Below are 25,378 nucleotides of genomic sequence, written 5' to 3'. Positions count from 1 at the left end.
AGCACTTCAGTTTGCAGTAACAGCTTTAAAAGAATACTTATTTTCACAGGCAACTCTCGTTACCAGTGTTCTAACCGTATGATGGACTATTAAAATAATTTTTCAAACCATTTAACATTATAGTCTTTATGTTGCTTGTTTACTTTTTGCATTTCACTCAGCTTGAACTAAGCAGCCGCTAGTTTTCATGCACTAGGACAAAGCTGCACTGTTTTTGCTGTAAATAGTGGACTATTTAAAAAAAAAAAGGAAGCAGCTTTCATGAGATTTCTCTCGGTTTGGTTTTCTAAAAGGTTGTTTTCAAACCCTCAATTTGTCCCTTTGTCTCAGATTTAAACATTCATAGTCGCGACATAGTCGAGATTCAGCTTCTGGTTCCCACGGCTTTCTTCATACACACATCTTATTTCTCTCTTCTCTCCGACAGAAATATTTAAGAAATTGGATGTTGAGAAAAGTGGAACAGTGGAGATGAACCTTATCACTGTAAGTTAATAAGTCTGCTTGGATTCAACAGCACAGATCTGTGGCTTGCTGAGATGGTTTAGGAGAAAAATGCTCATTCAGTTCTAAAAGCTGTTTTCCCTGGTAGTACTGGATCTATACATTTGGGATGGTTGATGTACTCTCTAGTGTGCCAGTTTCAAACAGAGTTGGGAATCTAAGCACAAGAAAGATTTTGGTATCTTCTGTGCCAAGAGTTCTTTGTGCATGTGATTAAAGAAGGTAAATCTCTCTCTAATCCATTTATATCACTCTCTACTTCCTCATATTGGCCTCTTCTAGTAGGGATGCTGGAACAATTTGTAGAATGGGGATGCAGAGAGCCATTGAACCAAACTGTAAACCCTGTATATAATGGAAACCACTTCAAGCCAGGGCATGTGGCAGCACTCCCAGCATCCCTAGTTCCAGCACCTATACTTTGTTAAATAACCTTATATTTTACTGGGATGAATTTTAATTGCAGCCTGCCTAGTTTACCCCTGGGGCAATTCTGTGCCAAAAAAATTCAACAAAATTAAAAATTCTGTGCACAATATTTTACAAATCTGCAAAATTCTGCATATTTTATTTGTCAAAATAATATAATCACACCAGTTTCAATTATTTTTGGTCATTTATTTCAAAATACCTGTGGGCAAGTATGGCTGTAACAATACAGACAACAAAAAGGATTAAGAAAACGTTTTTTGACAAATAGATTCCTTACTAGGCATATTAATACACAACTCTGAATACTACTGCATTTAAACTACAATACAGAACCTCATTTCCTTCAGCCCTCAGAAGCAGTGCAAAGGCTTGGGCGAGTCAGGGATAATGGAGGAGCTGAGGGAGAGGGAAGTAAATTTCTGGGAAGGAACCTGGGTATGAACTTGGAGGGTTGTGGGGTATGGGTGGGAAAAGTATGGAACAGGGTTTGTTTTTTTTTTTTGGGGGGGGGGGGGGAATTGTTATGGAGCTTCCCCCATGCAGACTCTGGCTGACCCCCTAGCCTCTCCCAGTCGGGCACATCTTCCTGTCCCCATGTGTTCCTGTACCCCCTGTCCTTAGTGTCTTTCCATCTTCACTCAGACACCCATTCCCCCCATGCCCATGTGGCTCTGTACTCCTGTACCCCATCCCTCTGTCTCTATGTAGCTCTGCACCCCCTCCCAATCTCCATGTGGCCCTCCGCCTCCATTCCCATTCAGCCTCTGCCCCAGTTTGTCCTCCCACCACTAGCCCTTATGAGCCCATCTGACACCACCACCACCCAGCAGCCCCATGCTATCTGTTTCCCCATAACCACAGTCTCCTGACCTGGCCTGACAGGCGCTCCGAAGAAGGCAGGCGTTTTCTCTTCCCTAGCTGGCTGGGAGTTCCTGCTTTGTTCTAGTGCCACAACACCTTCTGGTGGGCAAAAAGCAGAACTGCAGCAACATTTCAGCAAAAGCTTTTTTCTGCACAAAAAATTAAAAATATGCACAGATAATTAATTATGCATGTGTGCAGTAGTGCAGAATTCCCCTAGGAGTACTAGTTCTCCTATTTTCTAGTTTTTCCATCAATAGTAGGTCATTGTGCATTCCATCTTCCCAAAGTCCTCTCATGCCCCCACCCCTATAATTGTATCCTCTACCACTTCTAATCTCCTTCAAAGGGGATTCAGCTAATGTAAACTAAGGCCACTTTACTTCTGAATGAGTACGCACACATGGGTTTAATGCACTTCGCAGCTTTAGTTAATTCATCTTAATGTCCCTGCAGAGACAAGTCCTCAGCGTATGAGAAGCTCATGTTGCTCCCAGTAATTTGAATGATACTTGGAGTAAGGTTGTTATCTTCTGGTGACAAAATCAGTTTACATTACTACAAGAGAATAGCTGAAGTTGGTTAATTTTAAAAGGTGTTTACAATTCAGACCTTAAAATGTGACATGAACATTTCAGGCACTTCAGTGCATAAGGATGCAACTGATAATATTTGTTCTACATTTCATATGCATTTGTAACCTAAACAAAAAGTCTACAACTGTAAGGCATTCAGGAAACATCCCACAATGTCTTCTATAGCAGTGGTTCTCAAAGCCGGTCCGCCGCTTGTTCAGGGAAACCCCTGGCGTGCTGGGCCGGTTTGTTTACCTGCCATGTCCGCAAGTTCGACCGATCGCGGCTCCCACTATCCGCGGTTCGCCGCTCCAGGTCAATGGGGGCTGCGGGAAGGGCAGCCAGCGTAGCCCTCGCCCCATGCAGCTTTTTGCAGCCCCCATTGTCCTGGGGCGGCGAATCGCGGACAGAGGGAGCCGCGATCGGCCGAACCTGCAGACACAGCAGGTAAACAAAGCGGCCCGGCCCGCCAGGGGCTTTCCCTGAACAAGTGGCGGACCGGCTTTGAGAACCACCATTCTATAGGATTAGATTTTCCTTCTTTGCACTAAATATGTTCTTGTCCAGAACCCATCATCTCAAGAAGTTGATGACATACGTCATCTTGCTAAACTTGCATTGTGCTTTATGTTTTACGGTAGATGAGGACAGCCCTTAATTCATGTTTTTCCTTCTCTCCATTAGTGGTTGTGTTTTACTAGCATTTGAAGTAATAACTGACCTCAGCTGAAGACATCTCATGGAATCAAGATAATGCAAAAATGTTCATACAACTTGCAACAACACCCTGACCCCACTGTATCCCAACATCAACCTGTTCCTTACATTTATAAATGGAGATGTTTAAACTAGGGTGTAGGAGGTGATAGGTAGAATATTTTGAAGTACCTGAAAAACCAAAACTCCAACAATATAAAAGTTTGCAGTCTCATTATATATACACACAGACTGGATATTTTTAACTACCTTTATAAATTCAGTGTGAAAGCTCTAATTTTGTATACAATTCTTCAGTTCTATTTTTGACAACTTTGCTTAATTGATCTGTTTTACATTTAATCAGGAAGATATTTAAAGTGCAGTTAAATGTGACTTCTGAGGAACAGCAGTTTTCACTGTAAAACAGTTTTCACTGTAAATTGTTGGCATTTTTAAGCTGCTCGGGAATAGTGGCCATCTTATTTAAAAAAAAAAAAAAAGTAAATGGGAGGTCTGAATAGAGAAAGCAGTAGGGGCCCATTGCCCTTCAGGTTTTCACCTATTAGAAGAACTATTCCTTTTGAAATTAGAGCAATAATTTCCCTTTTAAATATGGGCAATGTTGCCTTTTAAATAGGCAACACACTGAATAAACTTCCTATTACAATCTTGCTACCCCTTAAATGCATTGGTAATCCTGTTTCATACATGAAAACCATAGCATTCTTTGGGTTAACCGTATTTTGAAGGATTGGATTAAGTAGTTTATGGCAGTTTGACCAGCAGGAAACCATACACATAGGAGAGGACAAGATCCTATTAGTCTGATATTTGATCCCCATACAAGAGGATTGCTACCAGTGAGATCTGGGTCAGCAACCAAAGACTTCAAGGGGGACAAATGCTGCCATGTATGGTAGGGAACATCACTGGTTATGAATAATTTAATAAAACCCCTTAAACCTTACAAAATGAATGTAATGTAATGTAATGAATGTAACATTATTTAAATAAGTATCAGAGAAGTGAAGGCAACAATAGAAATAAAGACAATTCAGGCCTGGTCCAGCTGGAAGGTGTTTCTTTATAATGGGGAACAGTTGGTGCATAAAGCCCTGATTGTCAGAATAATTTGGGGGGGGTGGGAAACAGCAGGGGACGCAAGCTTAGGTTCACTGCAACATGTTTTCTATATGCTGTGTATTTGTTGTGTAATCACAGGTTACATGTTCTTTAAAGTCTGCTGTAGAAAGCAATGCTGATAATTGAGATACAGGAAAGGCATCTATAAAGTACTACACTGCATACCGAAGGCATGAAATTACCAAGTATCCAATACATGTACACAGCCCCCTATTAAAAGCATAAGCATGAGATTATGAACATTAACAGGACTTCAATTTCATGACCAAGTCGCATTTACTATCATCTAAACTTGCTGAGGAATTGTGTGGCAGTAGAGCCTTTGCTTGTGCACGTTAAGTCTTTGCTCCACTGCTGAGCGTGGCTTTCCTACTACAAGCCCCCATGTGTTGGTAGGTCTTTTCAGTTGGGCAGTGGCACTCCTATTTATCCAGCAAGGGTCTGACAGCAGCAGCCCATGCCCAGATGACCAGCAGGTTTGATATTCTTGCCTATCAAGGATTCCAGCAGGGCTTCTGTTACTTGCATCTTTTGTTCAACATGCAACCACGCATCAGCTCACTAGTTCGAGCAATTAAGCTCATTGCTCCAACTAGGTAAATGGTTACTATACATCATTGCTAAACTACGTTGGTCCTAGAGGTTACAAGCACTTTTGCCCACTGCCAATCCCGAGCCATCCAGTGCCACATGTTCATGTCAGTCTGACAACCCTTTTCACCAGATCTAATGAGAGATCACACATTCACAAAGCCATCTACAGTACAATTCCCAAATCCTGAGCTGGAGTAGAAAGATCACAGTGCAGAGTGTGGGTCAGAGAACTTTTTCAATTTGTATTTGTAGATTGTAGTGATTGTCCAGGAAGTTCATGGCCTCACAGACTCCTTTCCTACAAGGGAAGGTTATTGAGCCTCAAGTTTTATTGACATTCTTTAACAAAGTTATGAATAGTACAGTAATATCGCCTACAAGATTATCCTAGTGGAAAAGGCTAGTTAGAAGTAATTCTTCTGCTATAAAAAACTTTCCATTTAAAATATATCTGTATAGAGTAATTAAAATTTACTTAAGAAGATCTAGCAGTCACTTATAACCTTCATGTTATTCCTAGAACTAACAACAGATATGGCTGCATAACAGGTTAGATGAAATTTATAAGTCAAAGAATGTTTTCGACACTGATACCGTAATAGTTGAATACTGGCATATTCCAGGATGTTATAGTGTATTGTGTTTATGTATCTGCATAGCAGGTTGAGATTTCTCATTGACATGCTAATGCAGATGTCAGGGATAGAGTTGGACATTAAAATGTCAAAGAATTAAATCTTCAGAGGAGACACCATTTTAATCATATCACAATTAACAAAAAATAAAAACACATGATAACAAAGTTTAAGTTTTATAGGCTACAGAAAGTTTCTACGCTTAATTTTCAGTTACAAAAAAAGACAATAAATACAGGATTTTTTTTGGGTACAAACAGATTCTAAAACTACATTACCTCTAATATAGCACAAAGTATTTTGAATACATGGAGTTCCTAAGATGCTACAGCGTTTTATAGTTATTGCTCAATGGACTGGTCAAAAGTTCTTCACTGTTAGACACACTGTTTTATCTTCATAACTTTAACTCAGCTACTTTAACAAATACTCTGCTTACAGAAATGTGCTTTTGGGTATTTTGTGGGTAGCTTGGATGACTAATTTCCTCCACTAGGAGCAAAGCCAAAGATAGATTTGGAGAAAGCCAGTTGTGTGGAACATGAACTCCCTCACTGAGTAATTGAAAAGTTGATTGCATACGATGCCCAAAATTTAAAAAAAAAAAAAAAAAAAAAGTGTATTCTGTTTCTGTATGTATGTGCCATTTGGAAAAGCAGAGTGGGCACTAGTTGAACATTAGGCTTGCTTAGGCCAGATGTAGCACAGTGCCATTTGCTTGTAAGCAGCATTTCAGCTTATGGAATGCCCTCCTCCATTTGTGAATCCATTGATCCTTCATTTGTTTTCAAGCACATTCTTCATTGCTTTCAAGTTACATTGTTATTAAAATAAGTCTCATGAAATTGGAACTAACACAAAACGAATGATTTCTTTTATGAAAGTGATAAATCACCCATGATTAGAACTTCATAACTCAGGATTCTGTGCAATTTCATGCCAAGCTTCTTTGCCTCGGTTTAATCCTTGGGTACAGCTGTGGGGGAGAAAAAGGAATAAAAAGATTTTAAAAATGTTAATATAATGGAGTAGAAATTCTTAAATTTAAAAGGAAGTAAATATAGACAAGTATTTCTATCATGAATACCAAGAGCCACTGGTGTCTAATTACATGCACACCCACACCCACCTACCTTCAGTGACAAAGGAGTACTTACATAAAATTCCCAGAGAGGCAACTTAAAAAAAAAAAAAAAAAAAAAGTGGCAATTGCAAAGTTTTTTTTTTTAAACTTTCTCCAGGCAAGCATAAAAATATCACAGGGATGTATCAATTGTGACAACTCAGTAGCAGAGTAATAGAAATGTCAAAAGCAATACATTGAAAAGCAAGCAATTCTAAATTATCTAAGCCCTTAGGAACATTCAGCCCTATTCAGATAGGCTGTCGTGCAATAAGTGAGCTCTACTGTGCGGTGAGCTTTAGAAGGTATTTCTATTCAATTTTATAAACAAAAGAAGAGATCAGGGTCTACAGTCTATTTGATTTCATTCATCTCAGTGCATATCAAACAGCTTTTGACTGGCAACAGGTAATCTGAAAAAAGAAGAAAAAAAAATCTACCCATATGTTATAGATATCGCTACCAATTGTCTGGTTCTGTGAGGAAAGTCAGTATGACATTTTCCCTGCTTTGATCACTGAATATTGGTCAACACCCCTTTAAATGCCAGGCCCCAAAACAGGTTTAAGATCTTCTGCAATCCAAACCAATCATATATCCATATGTATCAAACAGTGTCTCAGTGTTGAATACAGCAAGTTCCTATCACAGTCAGTAAATTGCTTCTGAAGAGAAGAATTGTACACAGTTAGCCACCAGAACTCAAATCCATTTGGTCATTTTTCACCATCAGCGGAGACGTGAAATCAGATATTAAAGCTACCAACAGATCAAGTCCGTTAAAAATCCGACATTGCCCAAAGAGTTTCCATTTTGCATAGACCTAGTCAACATCTGTATTATAATTAGGGTTTGAAGACTTGTAGCCACTATCTTGCCATTCATGTAGGATTCAGCAGAGTTCTCACATAGCCTGGTAAGTTTCACTAACATGGCTGGCAAGAATAATCTTCCAGACAGAAAGTATTGAAGCAGATGATCATTAATCCTAGACTCACCAAATGCACTTAACCTCAAAGGGGAAAGCAGCTGTGATATCATACAAATGAGGAAGCATGCGTCAAACTACTGAATCTCTCTCTCTGGGCTAAACACCTGGGCCTGAGTTTCAGGCAATGCCACGGATGTTTGCAGTGTCCAAGCACTTTTCTCAGAGGCCAACAAGGATCATTTAGTTATGGGCTTGTCTACACTACCCACTGGATCAGTGGGCAGCAATCGATCCAGTGGGGGTAGATTTATTGCGTCTAGTATAGACGCAATAATTGACCGCTGAGCACTCTGTCGACTCTGGTACTCCACCAGAGCAAGAAGCGCAAGCGGACTCGACAGGAGAGCGTCAGCTGTCAATTTACTGCCGTGAAGACACCGCGGTAAGTAGATCTAAGTACGTCGACTTCAGCTACGCTATTCATGTAGCTGAAGTTGCATATCTTAGATTGACCCCGCACAGTAGTGTAGACAAGCCCTATGAATACTCAATTGATTGAAGACTGAATAGGCAGCTCCAAAACTTTAATGGCTAGCATGTTTAATTCTGTGTCTTCTCGTCCTTCCAGAGAAGGGGACAGGAATTCCACTGTGGTGAGGCTCAAAAATAGCTAAGAAGCTTGCAAAGGTTTATTGCTTTACAGATTTTAAATCGTCACAGGAGAACAGAGGTTTCTTGTGTTCTCACACCTGTGCTCTTGCTCAGCCTTGGAGGGGAAACAATTGCTGCAGTATCGCCACAGGCACACAGTCCTTCCACTGGAGGAGGAGAGACATTTTGTTTCTGTTCCTGACCTCTTCTTCAAATGCCCCCAGAAGCAGTGGAGTCTTTTGCAGAGCTGCTACTTCATGGAGTGCTCCCTCTGTCCCCACAGCTTGGCATGAACAGCGTGCCCCTCCAGAACTGATCAGGGTTATCTCTTAATCCCGAAGCCCCTAGACCAGTGATACTCAGACCTCAGTGGATCCCAGAGCCAAATTAGCAATCAACATTACCCAAAGGAGCTACAATACTGGGAACTCATTGTTTTCTTTACTATTTTTATGTATTATATAGAATTTTAATCACAGCAAAATGACCAAGTATTTTACAATTGGTTAACAACATAGTAAAAGCATCCTGGGCTACACTTACATTTTATAGCTCTCTAACAAATAGCTGTAGCTGCAGAGGAGCCAGCAAACAGAGCTGTAAACAGGGGAGTTTGAGTGGGAGTTTGTAAGGGGAGTTTGTATTATGGTGCTTTTTTTTTTGCTGTGGGGGGTGGTCTTTTGTTGTGGCTTGTGTTTCCCAGATTAACAGGATTTAGGTGGGAAGGCGATAACAGATACGGAGGCAGCTGTGGGAGTGACTCGTGTAGTGGAAGACACAATGAGGATGACTGGATATGGAAGCTGTGGTATGTACATGATCCTGGAGGGGGGGACTTGGTAAGAGAGTTGTCTGCATGAAATGCCGTCTGATAGAGCTGATGGAGGAAAAGATCCGAGGACTGGAGATGCAGGTGGAAAATCTGGCTGACTTTAGAAAGGGGTTCGAGCAGATTATAAAGGAAAGACATGAGGTATCTGAAGGGAAAAGCTCAGACTTGCAGATGGAAGCAGGACTGAGGAATTCTGAGGGGAGACTGCTGCGTGAGGAAAGTGATCAGTGGAAGCATGTGACTAAAAGAACTAGGCAGAGGAAAAGATGGGCTAGTGAAGGAGAAATAGAGCTCAAGAATAGGTTTGTAGAGTTGGAAAATGAAGAAAGGGCTCAGCAGGTGGTCACTGAAGGTGGAAGAACAAGGAAGAAAAGAAGAGCAGCTAGTCCTATAGGAAAAGGGGAAGAGTCAATGGAGACTACACCAAATACGAGCCCCAGGAGGATACAGGATGGGTTGAAGAGGATTACAAAGGAGAATAGGAATGGAAAGAACTTGCAACCAGAGGAAATAGGGGATAGACTGGAGAATAGCACCGTCACCAGGAAAAGGCAGGTCTATGTGATTGGGGACTCTTTACTGAGAAGAATAGACTGTAACCAGAGCTGATCCAGAGAATAGAAGGGTGTACTGTCTTCCAAGTGCTAAGATACGGGATGTAGACCTGAGGTTGAAAAGGATCCTGAAGGGAGCGGGAGAGAATCCCCTAATTATCCTTCTTGTGGGAACAAATGATACGGCTAGATTCTCGCTAGAAAATATTACGGGAGACAATGCTAGGCTGAGGAAGACGCTTAAGGAAATAGAGGCTCAGGTAATCTTTAGTGGGATTCTGCCTGTTCCTATAGAAGGGCAACAAAGGTGTGACAAGATTATGACTATCAACAGATGGCTCAGGCAGTGGTGCTATAAGGAGGGCTTTGGGAAGCATGGCCACTGGGAGGCATTCATGGACAGAGGACAGTTCTCTCGGGATGGACTTCATCTGAGTAGGGAAGGAAATAGACTTCTAGGATGGAGGCTGGCACAACTGATAAAGAGAGCTTTAAACTAGGAATTGGGGGGAGATGGATGGGAGATGTCCAGAAAATCTCCACGCCGGATTTTAGCATTGAGAGGGAAGAAAAGAAAGTAAGAAAGGATACAGCCATGGGTAGGAGAATGGACATAAAGAGGAAGGGCAGTGTGGATACCAGTCTAATAGGTCATACTGGCTGTAGAATGTCTGTACCTAATCAGGTAAAGAATGTGAGCAAGGCCAAACAGCAAAAATTAAGATGTTTGTACACCAATGCAAGGAGCCTAGGTAACAAAATGGAGAAACTAGAGCTACTGGTGCAGGAAGTGAAACCAGATATTATAGGGATAACAGAAACATGGCAGAATAGTAGGTCTTGACTGGGCTACGGGTATTGAAGGGTATGTGCTGTTTAGGAAAGACAGAAATAAAAGGCAAAGGTGGTGGAGTAGCATTGTATATCGATGAGGTAGAATATAAAGAAATAAGAAGCAATGGAATGGATAAGACAGAGTCCATCTGGGCAAAAATTATATTGGGGAAGAAAACTACTAGAGCCTCCCCTGGGATAGTGCTTGGGGTGTGCTATAGACCGGTGGGATCTAATTTGGATATGGATAGAGCCCTCTAATGTTTTTAAATGAAGTAAATACTAATGGAAACTGCATGATCATGGGAGACTAACTTCCCAGATATAGACTGGAGGACGAGTGCTAGTAATAACAGGGCTCAGATTTTCCTAGATGCGATAGCTGATGGATTCCTTCATCAAGTAATTGCTGAACCGACTAGAGGGGATGCCATTTTAGATTTGGTTTTGATGAGTAGTGAGGACCTCAGAAGAAATGGTTGTAGGGGACAGCTTTGGTTCAAGTGATCATGAGCTAGTTCAGTTCAAACTGAAAGGAAGGATAAACAAAAATAAATCTGCGACTAGGATTTTTGGACTTCAAAAGGGCTGACTTAAAAATTAAGGAAATTAGTTAGGGAAGTGGATTGGACTGAAGAACTTATGAATCTAAAGGCAGAGGAGGCCTGGGATTACTTTAAATCAAAGCTGCAGAAGCTAACGGAAGCCTGCATCCCAAGAAAGGGGAAAAAATTCATAGACAGGACTTGTAGACCAAGCTGGATGCGCAAGCATCTCAGAGAGGTGATTAAGAAAAAGCAGAAAGCATACAGGGAATGGAAGATGGGAGGGATCAGCAAGGAAAACTACCTTATTGAGGTCAGAACATGTAGGGTTAAAGTAAGACAGGCTAAAAGTCAAGTAGAGTTGGACCTTGCAAAGGGAATTAAAACCAATAGTAAAAAGGTTTTATAGCCATATAAATAAGAAGAAAACCAAGAAAGAAAAAGTGGGACCACTAAACACTGAGGATGGAGTGGAGGTCAAGGATAATCTAGGCATGGCCCAATATCTAAACAAATACTTTGCCTCAGTCTTTAATAAGGCTAAAGAGGATCTTAGGGATAATGGTAGCATGACAAATGGGAATGAGCATATTACCATATTCGAGGTAGAAGCGAAACTCGAACAGCTTAATGGGACTAAATTGAGGGGTCCAGATAATCTTCATCCAAGATTATTAAAGGAATTGGCACATGAAATTGCAAGCCCATTAACAAGAATTTTTAATGAATCTGTAAACTCAGGGGTTGTACTATATGATTGGAGAATTGCTAACAGAGTTCCTATTTTTAAGAAAGGGAAAGAAAAAAAAAAAAGTGATCCTGGTAACTACAGGCCTGTTAGTTTGACATCTGTAGTATGCAAGGTCTTGGAAAAATTTTTGAAGGAGAAAGTAGTTAAGGACATTGAGGTTAATGGTAATTGGGACAAAATACAACACGGTTTCACAGAAGGTAGATCGTGCCAAACCAACCTGATCTCCTTCTTTGAGAAAGTAACAGATTTTTTAGACAAAGGAAACGCAGTGGATCTAATTTACCTAGATTTCAGTAAGGCATTTGATACCGTGCCAAATGGAGAATTATTAGTTAAATTGGAAAAGGTGGGGATCAATACGAAAATTGAAAGGTGGATAAAGAAATGGTTAACAGGGACACTACAGCGGGTCCCACTGAAAGATGAATTGTCAGGCTAGAGGGAGGTTACCAGTGGAGTTCCTCAGGGATCAGTTTTGGGACCAATCTTTTTATTACTGACCTCGGCACAAAAGAAAAGAAGAGTGCAGTGTGCTAATAAAGTTCGCGCATGATACAAACCTGGGAAGTATTGCCAATTGAGAGAGAGAGAGAGAGACAGGGATATCATACAAGAAGATTTGGATGACCTTGTAAAGTGGAGTAATAGCAATAGGATGAAATTTAATAGTGAGAAGTGGAAGGTTATGCATTTAGGGATAAGAATTTTAGTTATAAGCTGGGGACGCATCAATTAGAAGTAACGGAGGAGGAGAAGGACCTTGGAGTATTGGTTGATCATAGGATGACTATGAGCCGCCAATGTGATGTGGTCGTGAAAAAAGTAATGCTGTCTTGGGATGCATCAGGCGAGATATTTCCAGTAGAGATAAGGAGGTTATCCAAGGCACTGGTGAGACCTCACCTGGAATGCTGTGTGCAGTTCTGGTCTCCCATGTTTAAAAAGGATGAATTCAAACTGGAGCAGGTACAGAGAAGGGCTACTAGGATGATCCGAGGAATGGAAAACTTTTCTTATGAAAGGAGACTTAAGGAGCTTGGCTTGTTTAGCCTAACTAAAAGAAGGTTGAGGGGAGATATGATTGCTCTCTATAAATATATCAGAGGGATAAATACAGGAGAGGAAGAGGAATTATTTAAGCTCAGTATCAATGTGGACAGAAGAACAAATGGATATAAACTGGTCATTGGGAAGTTTAGACTTGAAATTAGACGAAGGTTTCTAACCATCAGAGGAGTGAATTTTTTGAATAGCCTTCCAAGGGAAGCAGTGGGGGCAAAAGCCCCATCTGGCTTCAAGATTAAACTCAATAAGTTTATTGAGGAGATGGTATGATGGGATAACATGATTTTGGCAATTAATTGATCTTTAAATATTCATGGTAAATAGGCCCAATGGCCTGTGATTGGATGTTAAATGGGGTGGGATCTGAGTTACTATAGAGAATTCTTTCCTGGGTATCTGGCTGGTGAATCTTGCCCATATGCTCAGGGTTTAGCTGATCGCCATATTTGGAGTTGGGAAGGAATTGTCCAACAGGGCAGATTGGAAGAGGCCCTGGAGGTTTTTCGCTTTCCTCTGTAGCATGGGGCAAGGGTCACTTGCTGGAGGATTCTCTGCTCCTTGAAGTCTTTAAGCCACGATTTGAGGACTTCAATAGCGCCGACATAGGTGAGAGGTTTTTCACAGGAGTGGGTGGGTGAGATTCTGTGGCCTGCGTTGTGCGGGAGGTCGGACTGGATGATCATAGTGGTCTCTTCTGACCTTAAATATCTATGAAAAACTTGCTAGCTCAGGGGTGTGAAAAATCACCCCCCAATTGCAGGAAGTCAGAGCCCTTTAAAGCACTAGTGCGAACAGGCTCTGAGCACTGGGAGCTGTGCTGTCAAAGCTCTGTCGCAGGAGCATTCCCGCAACAGCACTTTGAAGTTTCCAGTGTAGCCATGCTGAGTATTATGGTCCTAGACCAATGGGACAACCCTCCACATACACAGACCTCGCATGTTGCATCTCTGCTGCCTTCTCTTTCCTTTTCCAGACTCAGGACTGTTCCTGAGCTATTGCTAATGCACAGGGGTGGTACAGTGAAAGTGAGACCAGCCTATTCAGTTTCACTCTGCTTCTCCTGCTGAGTACACTGATCCTGAGGAAAGGATTGGTGCCATGCCTTCCTCCACTCATCTCCTGAAGACAAATTAGGAACACCAGACCAACCCTTTTTAGCCTGCTCTTAGGGAAGGATCTCTCCTAACCCCTACAAAACCCAATCCCACACCCACTCCCTTCAACGCTTCGAAAACACACCAGAAGAGTAAAATGATTTTAGAACAGATGAAGAAAAAACTAGTCTCCTTCCTTCCCCTTCCATTCACCAGTAGCTGAAATAATATCCCCCTCTCCGTTAGCCCATTTTAAACAAACACTGAATGGGATGGTAGGAAAGTAACACTACAGCCAAGAAATTAAATCCCCAACTGTTTTGTTGAAATACTATTTGTCAAAAAAGAGTGTTTTGCCACGTGACCGTATAATATGAAGGGCCCTTCCTACTGGTATAAGAACCAAGGGAAGCTGGATCAACAACATTAGTCACCCTGTACTCCAGAACTCTACCTTTCAGAGGCTATGTCTTCAAAGTTAAAAGTGCATTTTTATTTGAGATTGCTATCTCTCTGTAAAATCTTAGTGGAGACACACAACTGTGTGTTTAACTTCAATGTAGTCAGTCAAAGCAAACACCAGGTTGGATTAGCTACACTTAGGTAAAAAGCCTTTTATCCATTGAGAGCTATTTTGGTGTAAATCTTAATGTAAAAAACAACCCCACACACACACTGGGTGGGGGGAGGGGGGAGAAGTGAAGAGATAACCAGAGTTTTTCTTTATGGCTGTACGCCACAAACACAGCCTTCAGATTCCAAGGCATTAATGCTGTTTGAGAAAAGACTGGAAGCATGAAGAGATGTTCCTAAAAAATACTAGGCCAAGCAGAGGAGGTATGTCAGGAAGACTTTAAAACATTATGAGTAGGCCTGTTCTGAAAGACACAGGAATCCAGTCTTCATTTCCATCCATTTGTGAAACTCTGAAAATCGTAGCCAGCTTGTCTGCATGGATTATCTGTATGAGGTACAGCCTCTTTGAAGCATCAATCAGCTGAAATTCAGAGCAGTTAAGATGTTCTTCCAACACTAAAGTATTATCTCCTGCAGCAGGGATACTGGACATGGATGAAAAGCTTAAATGGGGAGAAGTTTTAAATAAAGAGACAGAAGTGTCCATCTGCTACAGTTTTCTGGGAATCTGGGTGTTTGGGGGAGAAGAGAGACAAAAATGTGTTTCAAAAAGAGAGCTGCTCCATTTCCCCATTAATAAGTGTTGTAAAGAATAGAACAGAGTGGGATGAAATCACCAGCACCACTCACTTTAACATGGATTTCTGTGATATGCTTCCATTTATACAACAATTGCTGCACCAGCAGAGAATTATAAGTAGTATTTTTCCAGCCTCAAAATATAGAATACATTTGGGAAAACTAGTTAACCTAGAAGGCAGAGACTGATAAGAATGGAGGCACCTCTGATCTACAGGAGGCAAATGTGTGAATCACATCCCAGGACCGACATCTCATTCTCATCAACCTGACAATTTCTTATTAGAACAATACTTCTCAAATTGCATGCTGCAAGGCTTAAATTGTCATAATGTATGGATTAAAAGATAAATTTACTGAAGTTTCAGTGCACAAAGAATTGTCATTTGTTTTCTTCTACTTCTAGAAGAGATTTCATGACAGCTGACACTAACTGAATAATACAAGGAAGACAATAAGAATCTTTACAGGTCTTGCTTTTTTGACAGCATGATCTCTCTCTTCCAAACTGGAACTATTTTAACTGTAGAATATTGTGGCATGCCCGGTCCTATGAGATCGCTCCAGGGATAATTAAAGGGGAAGATGCAAGATGCGCATTTAGAGTATAGGCAGGAGGGCTGGTGGCTCACCATAAGTGATCTCCATGGGAGCAGAAGTAGACCACACCCTTAAACCAAGTGTCAGATTTGCAGTTGACTATGCTTAATAAAATGGCTGTATTTGAGATGCCTTTTTCCAGAGAGAATCACTCTCTGGAAAAGAAAACACTAACTCCTGCTTTCCCCATAGCAACTGAAAGGCCTTTGGTCAAAATGGAGTTTCAAGTGTAAGTCACCTGTTCAGTTGCAAATTAGTAATTATCTTTTTTGAGTTGGTAAGACAAGATTGTATGTGCATGTAGAATCAACACTAACATACTGGTTACATGACTGCTTTTCCCATACATTTAGTTTGTACTTCAATGATCACAGGACTAACTAAATATCAAGAGCAACTCACCCCAAGCAGGTTGCGTGGTATGTATCCTTCCTTGTCATTTAGCCGTGCCCACCACCACTCAATTTCATCTTCATCTTCCCGGCGTAGTATTGTCATGCAGTCTCCTTCTTTCATGGACAACTCATCATCATTCTGTGCGTCATAATCCCAGAGTGCGTAGATCACCCCTTTGTTCATTATCCCCATTTTCTCCTGCACTCCTGGAACATGAAAGACAAAACAAAGCAGCTCAACCTAAACTGGATCTCAATGTCATGGACACTTGGGAATAACTGTTGTACCATATCTGACAGCCAAACAAGGGATGTGCACAAGAAAAAGTCATGACTCCTATCAAGTTAGCTACCTAGTTATCAGCAACCAAATAATGTGTTCCTGAAAAACTATTAAAGGAGTAAGAGGCATTAGAAAACTTCAGGCAATTTCAAACATATGTAATCGCCTACTTACATTACGCTCAAGAAGCATTAGCTAGATAGAATAGACAAGTCCAAGAAATGGGCATATTGTAAAGTCAAAAAACAAAGGGTGGGGGAGGAGACTAATTTTAACATTAAACAAAAACAAAAAACAATAATCCAGGTTATGTAGTTTCAGTCAACGCACCTCTAGTGTCCAGAGACAGGCATTCCTAAAAAAAATAGTGCTTATGTAAAGAGCCATTGCTTCCTGCAGTGTTTGAACAGGAACAACCAGTGTGCCTGTTGGCCCTTGAAAAGATGGAATTCTGGTAGCAAAGTTCCCCCAGCTAGGAATGGTGAAGCAGCTGATGAAAGATCACATGACCTGGGAATCAGGTGATTACTCCAGCGACTATATAAGCTCTAGGCACATTTCAGAGAGCAGGGACTAGGAAAGAGCTGGTGTGGGTCTCTCTGCAGCAATCTGCGAGGCAATTTGACTGGGGTAGAGCCAGGATGTCAGAGAAGGGCCAGCAGAGCTCCTGGCATAGAGGCAGCCGAGACAGGACTTCAGGAGCACGATTACACAGAAGCCCTGATAAAAAGATGTGGGGAGCTTGAAAACAAAGGTGAAGGGTTGAATTCCTTTTTAAAAACGTAATAAATCAGACCCCAGAGGGAGATTTTAATTTGGAACAACATTTGTGTGGTACACAAGTACCTCTGGGGCACAGCGGAGGGGGGAGGGCTGAGGCATAGGGGTGCACTGCAGCAGTGCAGGAAGTTAACCATGGCACAAGCCTCTCAAGTTACACAAAAGGAGCCTGTCAGCAGGAGGTTAACCCCAGTAAATTACGTAGGCCCAGCTCCCCTGTGCCAGAGCAGGTGCTCCCATTTCCCAGGTAAGAGGGTGGGGCAGCATTGGGAGACTAAGGGATCCGGAAGGGACCCAGGAAAAAGAGTACCAGTGAGTCAGAGCAGGCTACTTTAGTCAGGACAGGCAGATGACAGCTACCAGGGGACCATGGACAGTCCCAGAAGGAAGCTGGAGGCGATTCCTGGGGGAAGGCTGAAGGCAGGGAGAGCACCAAGCTGGTTTTGCTGGCTGACTTTCCCAAACCAGAGAGCCAGGGCCAAAGGCACGAGGAGGAGCAGAGGGAGTTGCTTGCTAGCTTGAAGCTGGAACCAAGGGCTGATGGCAGGGAGGAGTTTACCGGTTGACATCTCCAGAGCCAGACAGCTGGTCCCAGAGGAACTGAGAAAAAGGGTCATGAGGAGTGAGTGATGCTGCTCTGGCAAGGAGGCTCCCAGCAGAAAGCTGATGGAAAGAGCAGGGATGCACTCCAGTTTGAAGGGCTGGGGCAGCTATCCTCGTACAAGGACAAGAGAGGACTGCACTGGAGAGAGCTAGGATGTGGTGAGGGACACTGGGACTGTACATTGCATGTACTGTTTGGACTATGCTAGGGGAATTTTGCATTATATGGGGGTGGGGCTTTTATTATGGATTTATGTGCATGGGACTTTTGTAATAAGTGACTCCCTCCCCCCACCCCAAAGGCTATATTTATGCTTGGGAAGATGCTTTGGACTATGTCTGAAAAGCTGAGGGAAACTGAGGCAGGTGCACCTGTCATGCTGTGGTCTGCCAATGGAGGGCACTCTGGGCACAGCTGCCCTTCTTACACAGCTATAGGCGCATGCTTCAGGCAAGAACATTAATACATCTCAGTCTCGTGTGCGTGTATTACTGATTCACCATTCCTTGTCAGAACTTTCAAATATAACTCTACCAAACCCATTTCACCTTTCACAGGATTCCTTAACAATGTCTGCTAAAGAAAGGTTTGTGTTCAGACTAAGGCCCTCGTTTTCACCATCTACTTGACCTTGCAGTGAAGTGACTCCATTGCATATGGACTTTAATTATGGTCTGTAGCAACATGCAGTGATATTGAACACAGGATTAGGATCTCAAAGGATTTGGCAGAAAGAGAAGCTAAGTTGTGAGGGGAAAGAATTGTAAGTCAAAACATAAGAACACTAGAGGCAAGACAAACTTACAGGTAATGGACATGGGTTTGTTTAATTGCTTTCTCTCCCCCCCCCTCCCCCCCAGTTTAATCAGTGTGTAGAAATTACTCTTAAAATGAAGATGGGAAAGCCAGCAAATCTCAACGGGGATAAGATTACAAGCATAAGTAATTTAGTTCTGCTTAAGCCTCTAGTCTTTCAGCCCAGATTGAATTAAATGTGGCTAGATGTGCTGAAACAGCTTTACAAGTATTGTAATTTCTTTGCAGCTAAAATGGATCAGGTGAATATTCTTCAGGACTATATATTAACTGCTTCACTGCTGTCCAGTACACTAAATACACTCATCCAGTTTATATGCGGCCTCTGTGCTCGGTCTACTGTGGCACCCAGAGGGTCAGATTTCAATTCAACATCCATTCTTTAAAAAGCAGCATGTGAAAAGGCAAATGGAAGGAATATTCTGAACTCACTCCTTGGCACCAGGAATCAGATTTTCCCAGTCTATGAACTTATCATTGTTGTAGATTACCAGAAACATCATATTAATAGGTTTTGAAGTCCAAAAATAACCAGACATCAAATACATAAGCAGTGTCTTACTGCTTGATTAAAGATCCTAGTTTTAATCTGTAAAAATGGACCGTGACCTAAAATTTTGCCACTACAGAACAGTCACCCTGAGGCCTATCTGAAAGGACCTCTGTGACCTCAGTTTAAATCCTACTTAATTGGGTTCCCTACTTTCAAAAGAACACCTTTATATTTGGAACCAAGTGACTCCTTGGTTAGCAATCGCAATCCAATGAGGACAGCTGAATAGACATGGAACTTTGAGACAACTGGCTTAAGCAGCTTGCAGAAGTTTGTACGAACTACTGCCTATGTTCTACGTATAACTAAAAAGCTGTGTTTTTACTATTGTCCTCCAGTCAGTCAGTCTCTCTCACACACACACACACACACACCCCTCCCCCTAAAAAGACAGTCGACTCTCTACTGATCAGTAGACTGGAGACAAGAGAAAATACATTTGAATTTTCAACACAAATGTGTTAAAAAAGCTTGGGATCCTCAATATTCAATATATTTCCCATATTGTGCAGAATTCAGAAAGGACAAATATGGCTGTACTTTTGAACAGTTACTCCCTCTAGCCTTACTATTTGAACAGGACTTAAACATCCTGCATTGTAATTATGGGGTAACAGAATACAGGAAACAGTATGGAATCAAGTTTAGAGCACAAAACCTCTGACTGATCAGAAACTTGACAAAAAACTTTCTTGCTTCCGATATTCATTTCTAATAAGTCTAGCACGTGAAAGCCAACACACAGTAGCCTTTCAGCAAACACTAACAACCCAAGGAGGAGAACTCTGTATTCACTTCAGTTAGCACATGTTGGTGAATTCAGGCAGACTTTTCCCAGTGGTCTTTGGAGGGTTTTCCCATTGGGTTATCTCACTCAGCTTCTCCAATTAAACCAAAGTATCTTCTGCTCAACAGGCCTTGTTCATTTCAGGCTAGCCACACTTCAGTGATTGAACCTAAAAAACATACTGAAAGGCCCCAGGGAGCAGCTGGTATTCTTCAGAACTGAACTCTGAACACATACCGTACAGAAACTGAGAGCACTGGGTGTAGCCTTCTTCCATTTCTTCACATTTGTCTGCAGCCGTCTGCATGTCACTGTAGGTCATAGCAAACACAGCAGCACCCGATTCCACTAGGAATTTGCACACCTGGACGTTGTTGCAAGATGCTGCGCAGTGTAAAGGGGTCCTACAAATTGGGGGAGAGGAAGAATGATCGTTAGGTTCAAGACATCTTTTCAGTGTCTTATTGGGTATGTCTACACTGCATCTGGAAGCAAGCCACCCACCCGGACAGACTTGTGCTAGCAGGGCTCACACTAGGGTACTAAAAATAGCTGTGGAGATGTAGCGGTTCAGGCTGGAACCTGGGTTCCGAAGCCTGCAGGGAAAGGGGCTTTGGAGCCCGTGTCACAATGTCAAAGCAATGTCTTCGCAGCAGTTTATAGTGCACTAGAGTTGGTGTACTTGGGTTAGGAGGCTCGCTCCCAGATGCGGTGTAGATATACCCATTGACTTCTTGGGGCAGACTGCTTTTATGCATAATATAGCAATAGATGTTGTACCGGTAAAGACCCCACATGTGAAAATGAATTTCTAGAGCCAACAGTAGCTGTATTTCCCAGATTACATCAAATTGCCTCCAAGTGGATGCAGCACAACTACCAGTACCTGGATACCAATAGGAAAGAGTAATCATGCTAGTTTTCTGCTCTGTCAAATTACAAGAATGTTCATTAAGACAGGTAAAGCCACCTCAAGAATCCTACTGAATTCATGTCTCAAGGACCAGACAACTAACACTGGGGCCTGGCTCACCTAACTACAAAGTCCTGCCTTCCATTGGTCCTAATTATTTTATTAGGTGTGTTTGGATTTATTATCCTGGGTTCTAGGCACTTTTGATATAATTAGAAGTACAACAAACAATGGTAAAGCCAGCAGCTGTCACATGGGCCTTTATTAGCAAGAAATTCTTCTCCCCTAAAAAAAAAAAAAAAAGGTCTTCAGTGTCTGATACAAGAAAGATCCCCCCTTTCCCCAACCAGTCACTCGAGTAGAGGACTGACAAGTTTGCAAGGCTAATACACTCACTGTCCTATGCCCAGGGTGGGCAAAAATGTAGGTTTTCACTTTTGCAGGGGACATTTGCAATTTGGGCACACAAGCTCCTCCTCATACAATTAGCTGCCTCAGCTAAAAGATTTAAAGAATTATAGAATCAGAGGACTGGAAGGGACCTTGAGAGGTCATCTAGTCCAGTTCCCTGCACTCATGGCAGACCATTCCTGACAAGCGTTTGTCTAACCTGCTCTTAAAAATCTCCAATGGAGGAGATTCCACAACCTCCCAAGGCAATTTATTCCAGTGCTTAACCACTCTGATAGTTATGAATATTTTCCTAATGTCCAATCTAAACCTCCCTTGCTGTAATTTAAGCCATTGCTTCTTGTCCTATCCTCAGAGGTTAAGAAAAACAATTTTTCTTCTTCCTCCTTGTAACAACCTTTTACATACTTGAAAACTATCATGTCCCCTCTCAGTCTTCTCTCTACCAGACTAGACAAACCCAATAGGTCCTGTTTTCTAGACCTTTAATCATTTTTGTTGCTCTTCTCTGGACTCTCCAATCTGTCCACATCTTTCCTGAAATGTGGCGCCCAGAACTGGATACAATACTCCAGTTGAGGCCTAATCAGGACAGAGTAGAGCGGAAGAATTACTTCTTGTTTTTTTGCTTACAACACTCCTGCCAATACATCCAGAATGATGTTCACTTTTTTTGCAACAGCATTATACTGTTGATTCATATTTAGCTTGTGATCCACTATGACCCCAGTACTTTCCGCAGTACTCCTTCCTATGCGGTCATTTCCCATTTTTTTATGTGTGCAACTGATTGTACCTTCCTAAATGGAGTACTTTGCATTTGTCCTAATTGAATTTCATCCTATTTACTATAGACCATTTCTCAAGTTTGTCCAGATCATTTTGAATTTAATCCTATCCTCTCAGATTGGTATTGTCCACAAACTTTATAAGCGTACTCTCTATACTGTTATCTAAATCAATAATGAAGATATTGAACAGAACTGGACCCAGAACTGATCCCTGCAGGATACCCCTGGTTATGCCCTTCCTAGCATGACTGTGAACCACTGATAACTACTCTCTGGGAACGGTTTTCAAACCAGTTTTGCAGCCACCTTATAATAGCTCCATCTAGGTTGCATTTCCCTAGTTTGTTTATGAGTAGGTCATGCAAGACAGTATCGAAAATTTTAGTAAAGTCAAGATAGCTTGCAATGTTCACTTGAAAAAAAAAAAAAAAAACCACACCGATTCTCCTTGACAGTCTTTTCCACCCCAGTGGGATTCTAATATTAATTTTCAAATAACAAAACGAACAAGAACAAGTTTTCTACACCAAGTATAGCATTACTATAGCCAATGACTATAAGCCAGAAGCATTATAGTCAGGGTCTTTTTGAGCCAAGTCCTCTTCAACCTCAGGATTTTCTGTCCTCCAAACTTCCCCATTGTGGGTTATGCCCTTCTTCCTCCTCTGTCCCACTCAAGGTGGTAGCCAAACTGTGTGAGGAAAACTGATCTAGCAGAGGTTCAGAAGCTTACGCTGCAGGGCTTCATCAACAGGCCATATTTTCACCCTGTCTATATCCTTACTTGACACCTCACCAGGAATTGCTTCTGCCCAACCAGGTTCTCCAGCAGGAAAAGCATCACTAATTAGCTCTGTAATATCCCAGCACTTTGTTTAGACAGGAGCGAGTAATTCTCATGCTCCATTCTCTTTCAGTAAGACCACCTCATGCTGCAACAGTTGAAATCCCACCTGTCCAGAACTCAGAGCTTCATGGAGGAAATGCTTCCAGCTCCCGTCTGCTGTACAAAAAGAAGGGTGCCAAGTTCGAGTCACACTCCCATAAAATTGATTCAGGGCAGCCCAAAAGGAGCTGTTCTTTGGCAATGATTTTTCACACTAATACCACTTAAAAGAAACTGAAGACTGTCCTTACCATCCATCACTATCTGCAGCATTAACATTCACACCAAACTGTACCAGAAACTTTACAATCTCTGTGTGACCAGCACACACGGCATTGTGAAGTGCTGTAATTCCTTCATCATTGGGCAGGCTGGGATCTTCAACCTACAGGGCACGGAAAAAGAAGCAATTCACATTCAAATGCTTTTGTCTACAAAACTATTGTCCAGATGGAACCATATATGACAGACTGTCATCTTGTTTTGAAAGATTACTTAAGAGCGAAGTTTCTGTGATGGATATGGGCAATAAGCAGTAACTAAATCAGTGGTTCTCAAACTTTTGTATTGGTGACCCCTTTCACACAGCAAGCCTATGAGTGCGACACCTGTTATAAATTAAAAAAAACTTTTTTTTAATATTTAACACTATTATAAATGCTGGAGGCAAAGTGGAGTTTGGGGTGGAGGCTGACAGCTAGCAACCCCCGAGTAGTAACCTTGTGACCCCCTTAGGGGTCATGACACCCAGTTGAGACCCCCTGAACTAAATGAATACAAACCCCCACGAAGTCTCACAGTGAATTTGAGTTAAGTACACATGTAACAGTCAAACACAGAGAATGGATTACAGGGAATACTTGCAGTGTCCAGATAATTTAGTGAAAAGCAGCATTACAGAATTGATCAGAGCTAAATTTTAGAGAGGGATGGGCATGGCAACTTTTTGGCATTAGGAGTCAGGATTCCTGAGTATTTCACATTGAAACGTAAGCAAGGTAAGTAAGTGATTTGTATTTGTGTGTTATCAAGTCATTTGATACATTATAGATTACATATTGTCAGAAGTGGTCAAGACATACTAAGGACAACATGGCAAAATTATTCTCTAAAAAGACTTAACATTGAATATCCAGAACCAAACACTGTGGATATGTTGCCAACTGAACTGGCGCATCAGTGGGACCATCTCTTATAGACCTGATACCATCTTCTCAACATTTAATGTCAAAAAGTCTATCTGTACATTTCTCAGTTTGTAATTTAAACTTCAATTTTAATCACATTTCTTATAATATTTTTACCTCATAAATGATTCTCTGCACAAGGTCAAATTCTCCCTCCAAAGATGAATCTAAAAGCAATGCAAGGGGGTTGAATTTCACTCTCATTCCATGGGCAATCCTGTCGGAGCCAGTTTTACGTAAATTCGTCCTCTTCCCCTGGGGGGTGGGGGGGAAAAAATATAGGTTTTAGGAATTCTTGCCTAGGTGGAACAAGAATACAAAACTGATATACTACCTCAATCATAAGTTTCTACCATTGTTCTCAGTGTATGAAATCTAGACTTAAGATGTCCCAAACCACTACTCTTCCTGAACAGCACTGCACAGATAGCTAGATACATAATGGGGAGATTTTTGCCAGCCTCTGAAGGCTCAGATAAGGGCCACTGCTGGAGATTAGATACTAGACTGATGGTCCAGTCTAATACAGCAATTCCTATGGTCCTAACATAGCAAAATCATTAAATCAGAAGCCAACTAAAAATACTAACAAGATAAAATATTATTGAATGAGTGCATTTTTGTATTCACAGCATTAATCTGTCAAAAGCTATCACAGTAACTAGAAGGATGAAAAATTAGGATTCCAGACATATTTTTAATACACTGGTATAAGTTATAGTCCTTCTGGTTTTCAACAAATTATTAAAAACTTGTTAGTAGGGATTATAGAAGCAAGTCATCCAGCTACATTAAAGAAAATTTTAAAGGAATCCTGTAGAACCACATTTAGATCCAAGTTAACATTTTTACAGCTGTGTTGGAAACAATTTTGACTTTACCCTTATTTTAAGCCCAACACACTATTGTTGAAAATGAGTATGTTAAAAACAGCAATATCCCCAGCTGCCTGTGCAGCAGCAACACACACTATTCATAGGGTTATGCAAATTCCTACTGACAGATGTCAGGGCAAAAGATGTCAATAGAAGTGAGTCATGTTGGCTTCTGTTCATTTAAAAACACAGGAACAAAACAAAACATTCTGCAGATGGAGAACCAATCTATGATCTGCAAGTGAATTGATACTACTTTGAAATTTCCAGAAAAATAAATTACAAAAAGCCAGGATTTTTCAACAAAAAACACCAAACCAAACAGCCTGTCAAGAAATGGGCTCAACTTCTTGACTCGTTTCTTCATATCAGTCTAGAATCAGTATTGCAAAGAGAAAAGTTTCCAAAATACATTCAGAATGGCCTCAAAGGTGATCAACTGAATTGAGTTCTTGG

General features: G+C 41.4%; 2 protein-coding genes across 6 annotated transcripts in view; one reads left to right on the top strand and one right to left on the bottom strand.

Moving 5' to 3' along the window:
* Positions 1-4,015, top strand: part of CAPN2 (calpain 2) — a 52,341-nt gene extending 48,326 nt beyond the window's left edge. The window contains exons 20-21 of the mRNA XM_038394368.2: positions 428-486; positions 3,057-4,015. Coding sequence (XP_038250296.1) covers positions 428-486; positions 3,057-3,080 — 83 coding nt within the window. The 3' untranslated portion in view covers positions 3,081-4,015. The remainder of the gene's footprint in view (positions 1-427; positions 487-3,056) is intronic.
* Positions 4,016-5,546: 1,531 nt separating this feature from the next.
* The window catches only part of TP53BP2 (tumor protein p53 binding protein 2), a 69,061-nt gene continuing 49,229 nt past the window's right edge, over positions 5,547-25,378 (bottom strand). For all 5 annotated transcript variants that reach the window (XM_038394364.2, XM_038394365.2, XM_038394367.2 and 2 more), the window contains exons 14-18: positions 24,165-24,302; positions 23,112-23,245; positions 20,097-20,263; positions 16,044-16,243; positions 5,547-6,419 (exon numbers count right to left, since the gene is read on the bottom strand). In XM_038394364.2, the coding sequence (XP_038250292.1) occupies positions 6,378-6,419; positions 16,044-16,243; positions 20,097-20,263; positions 23,112-23,245; positions 24,165-24,302 (681 nt within the window). In that variant the 3' untranslated portion in view covers positions 5,547-6,377. The remainder of the gene's footprint in view (positions 6,420-16,043; positions 16,244-20,096; positions 20,264-23,111; positions 23,246-24,164; positions 24,303-25,378) is intronic.

This window comes from Dermochelys coriacea, chromosome 3 (assembly GCF_009764565.3).
Source record: "Dermochelys coriacea isolate rDerCor1 chromosome 3, rDerCor1.pri.v4, whole genome shotgun sequence".
NCBI classification, from domain to species: Eukaryota; Metazoa; Chordata; order Testudines; family Dermochelyidae; genus Dermochelys; species Dermochelys coriacea.
The sequence above is the reverse complement of the archived record's forward strand: the minus strand, read 5'-3'. Positions and strand labels throughout refer to the sequence as shown.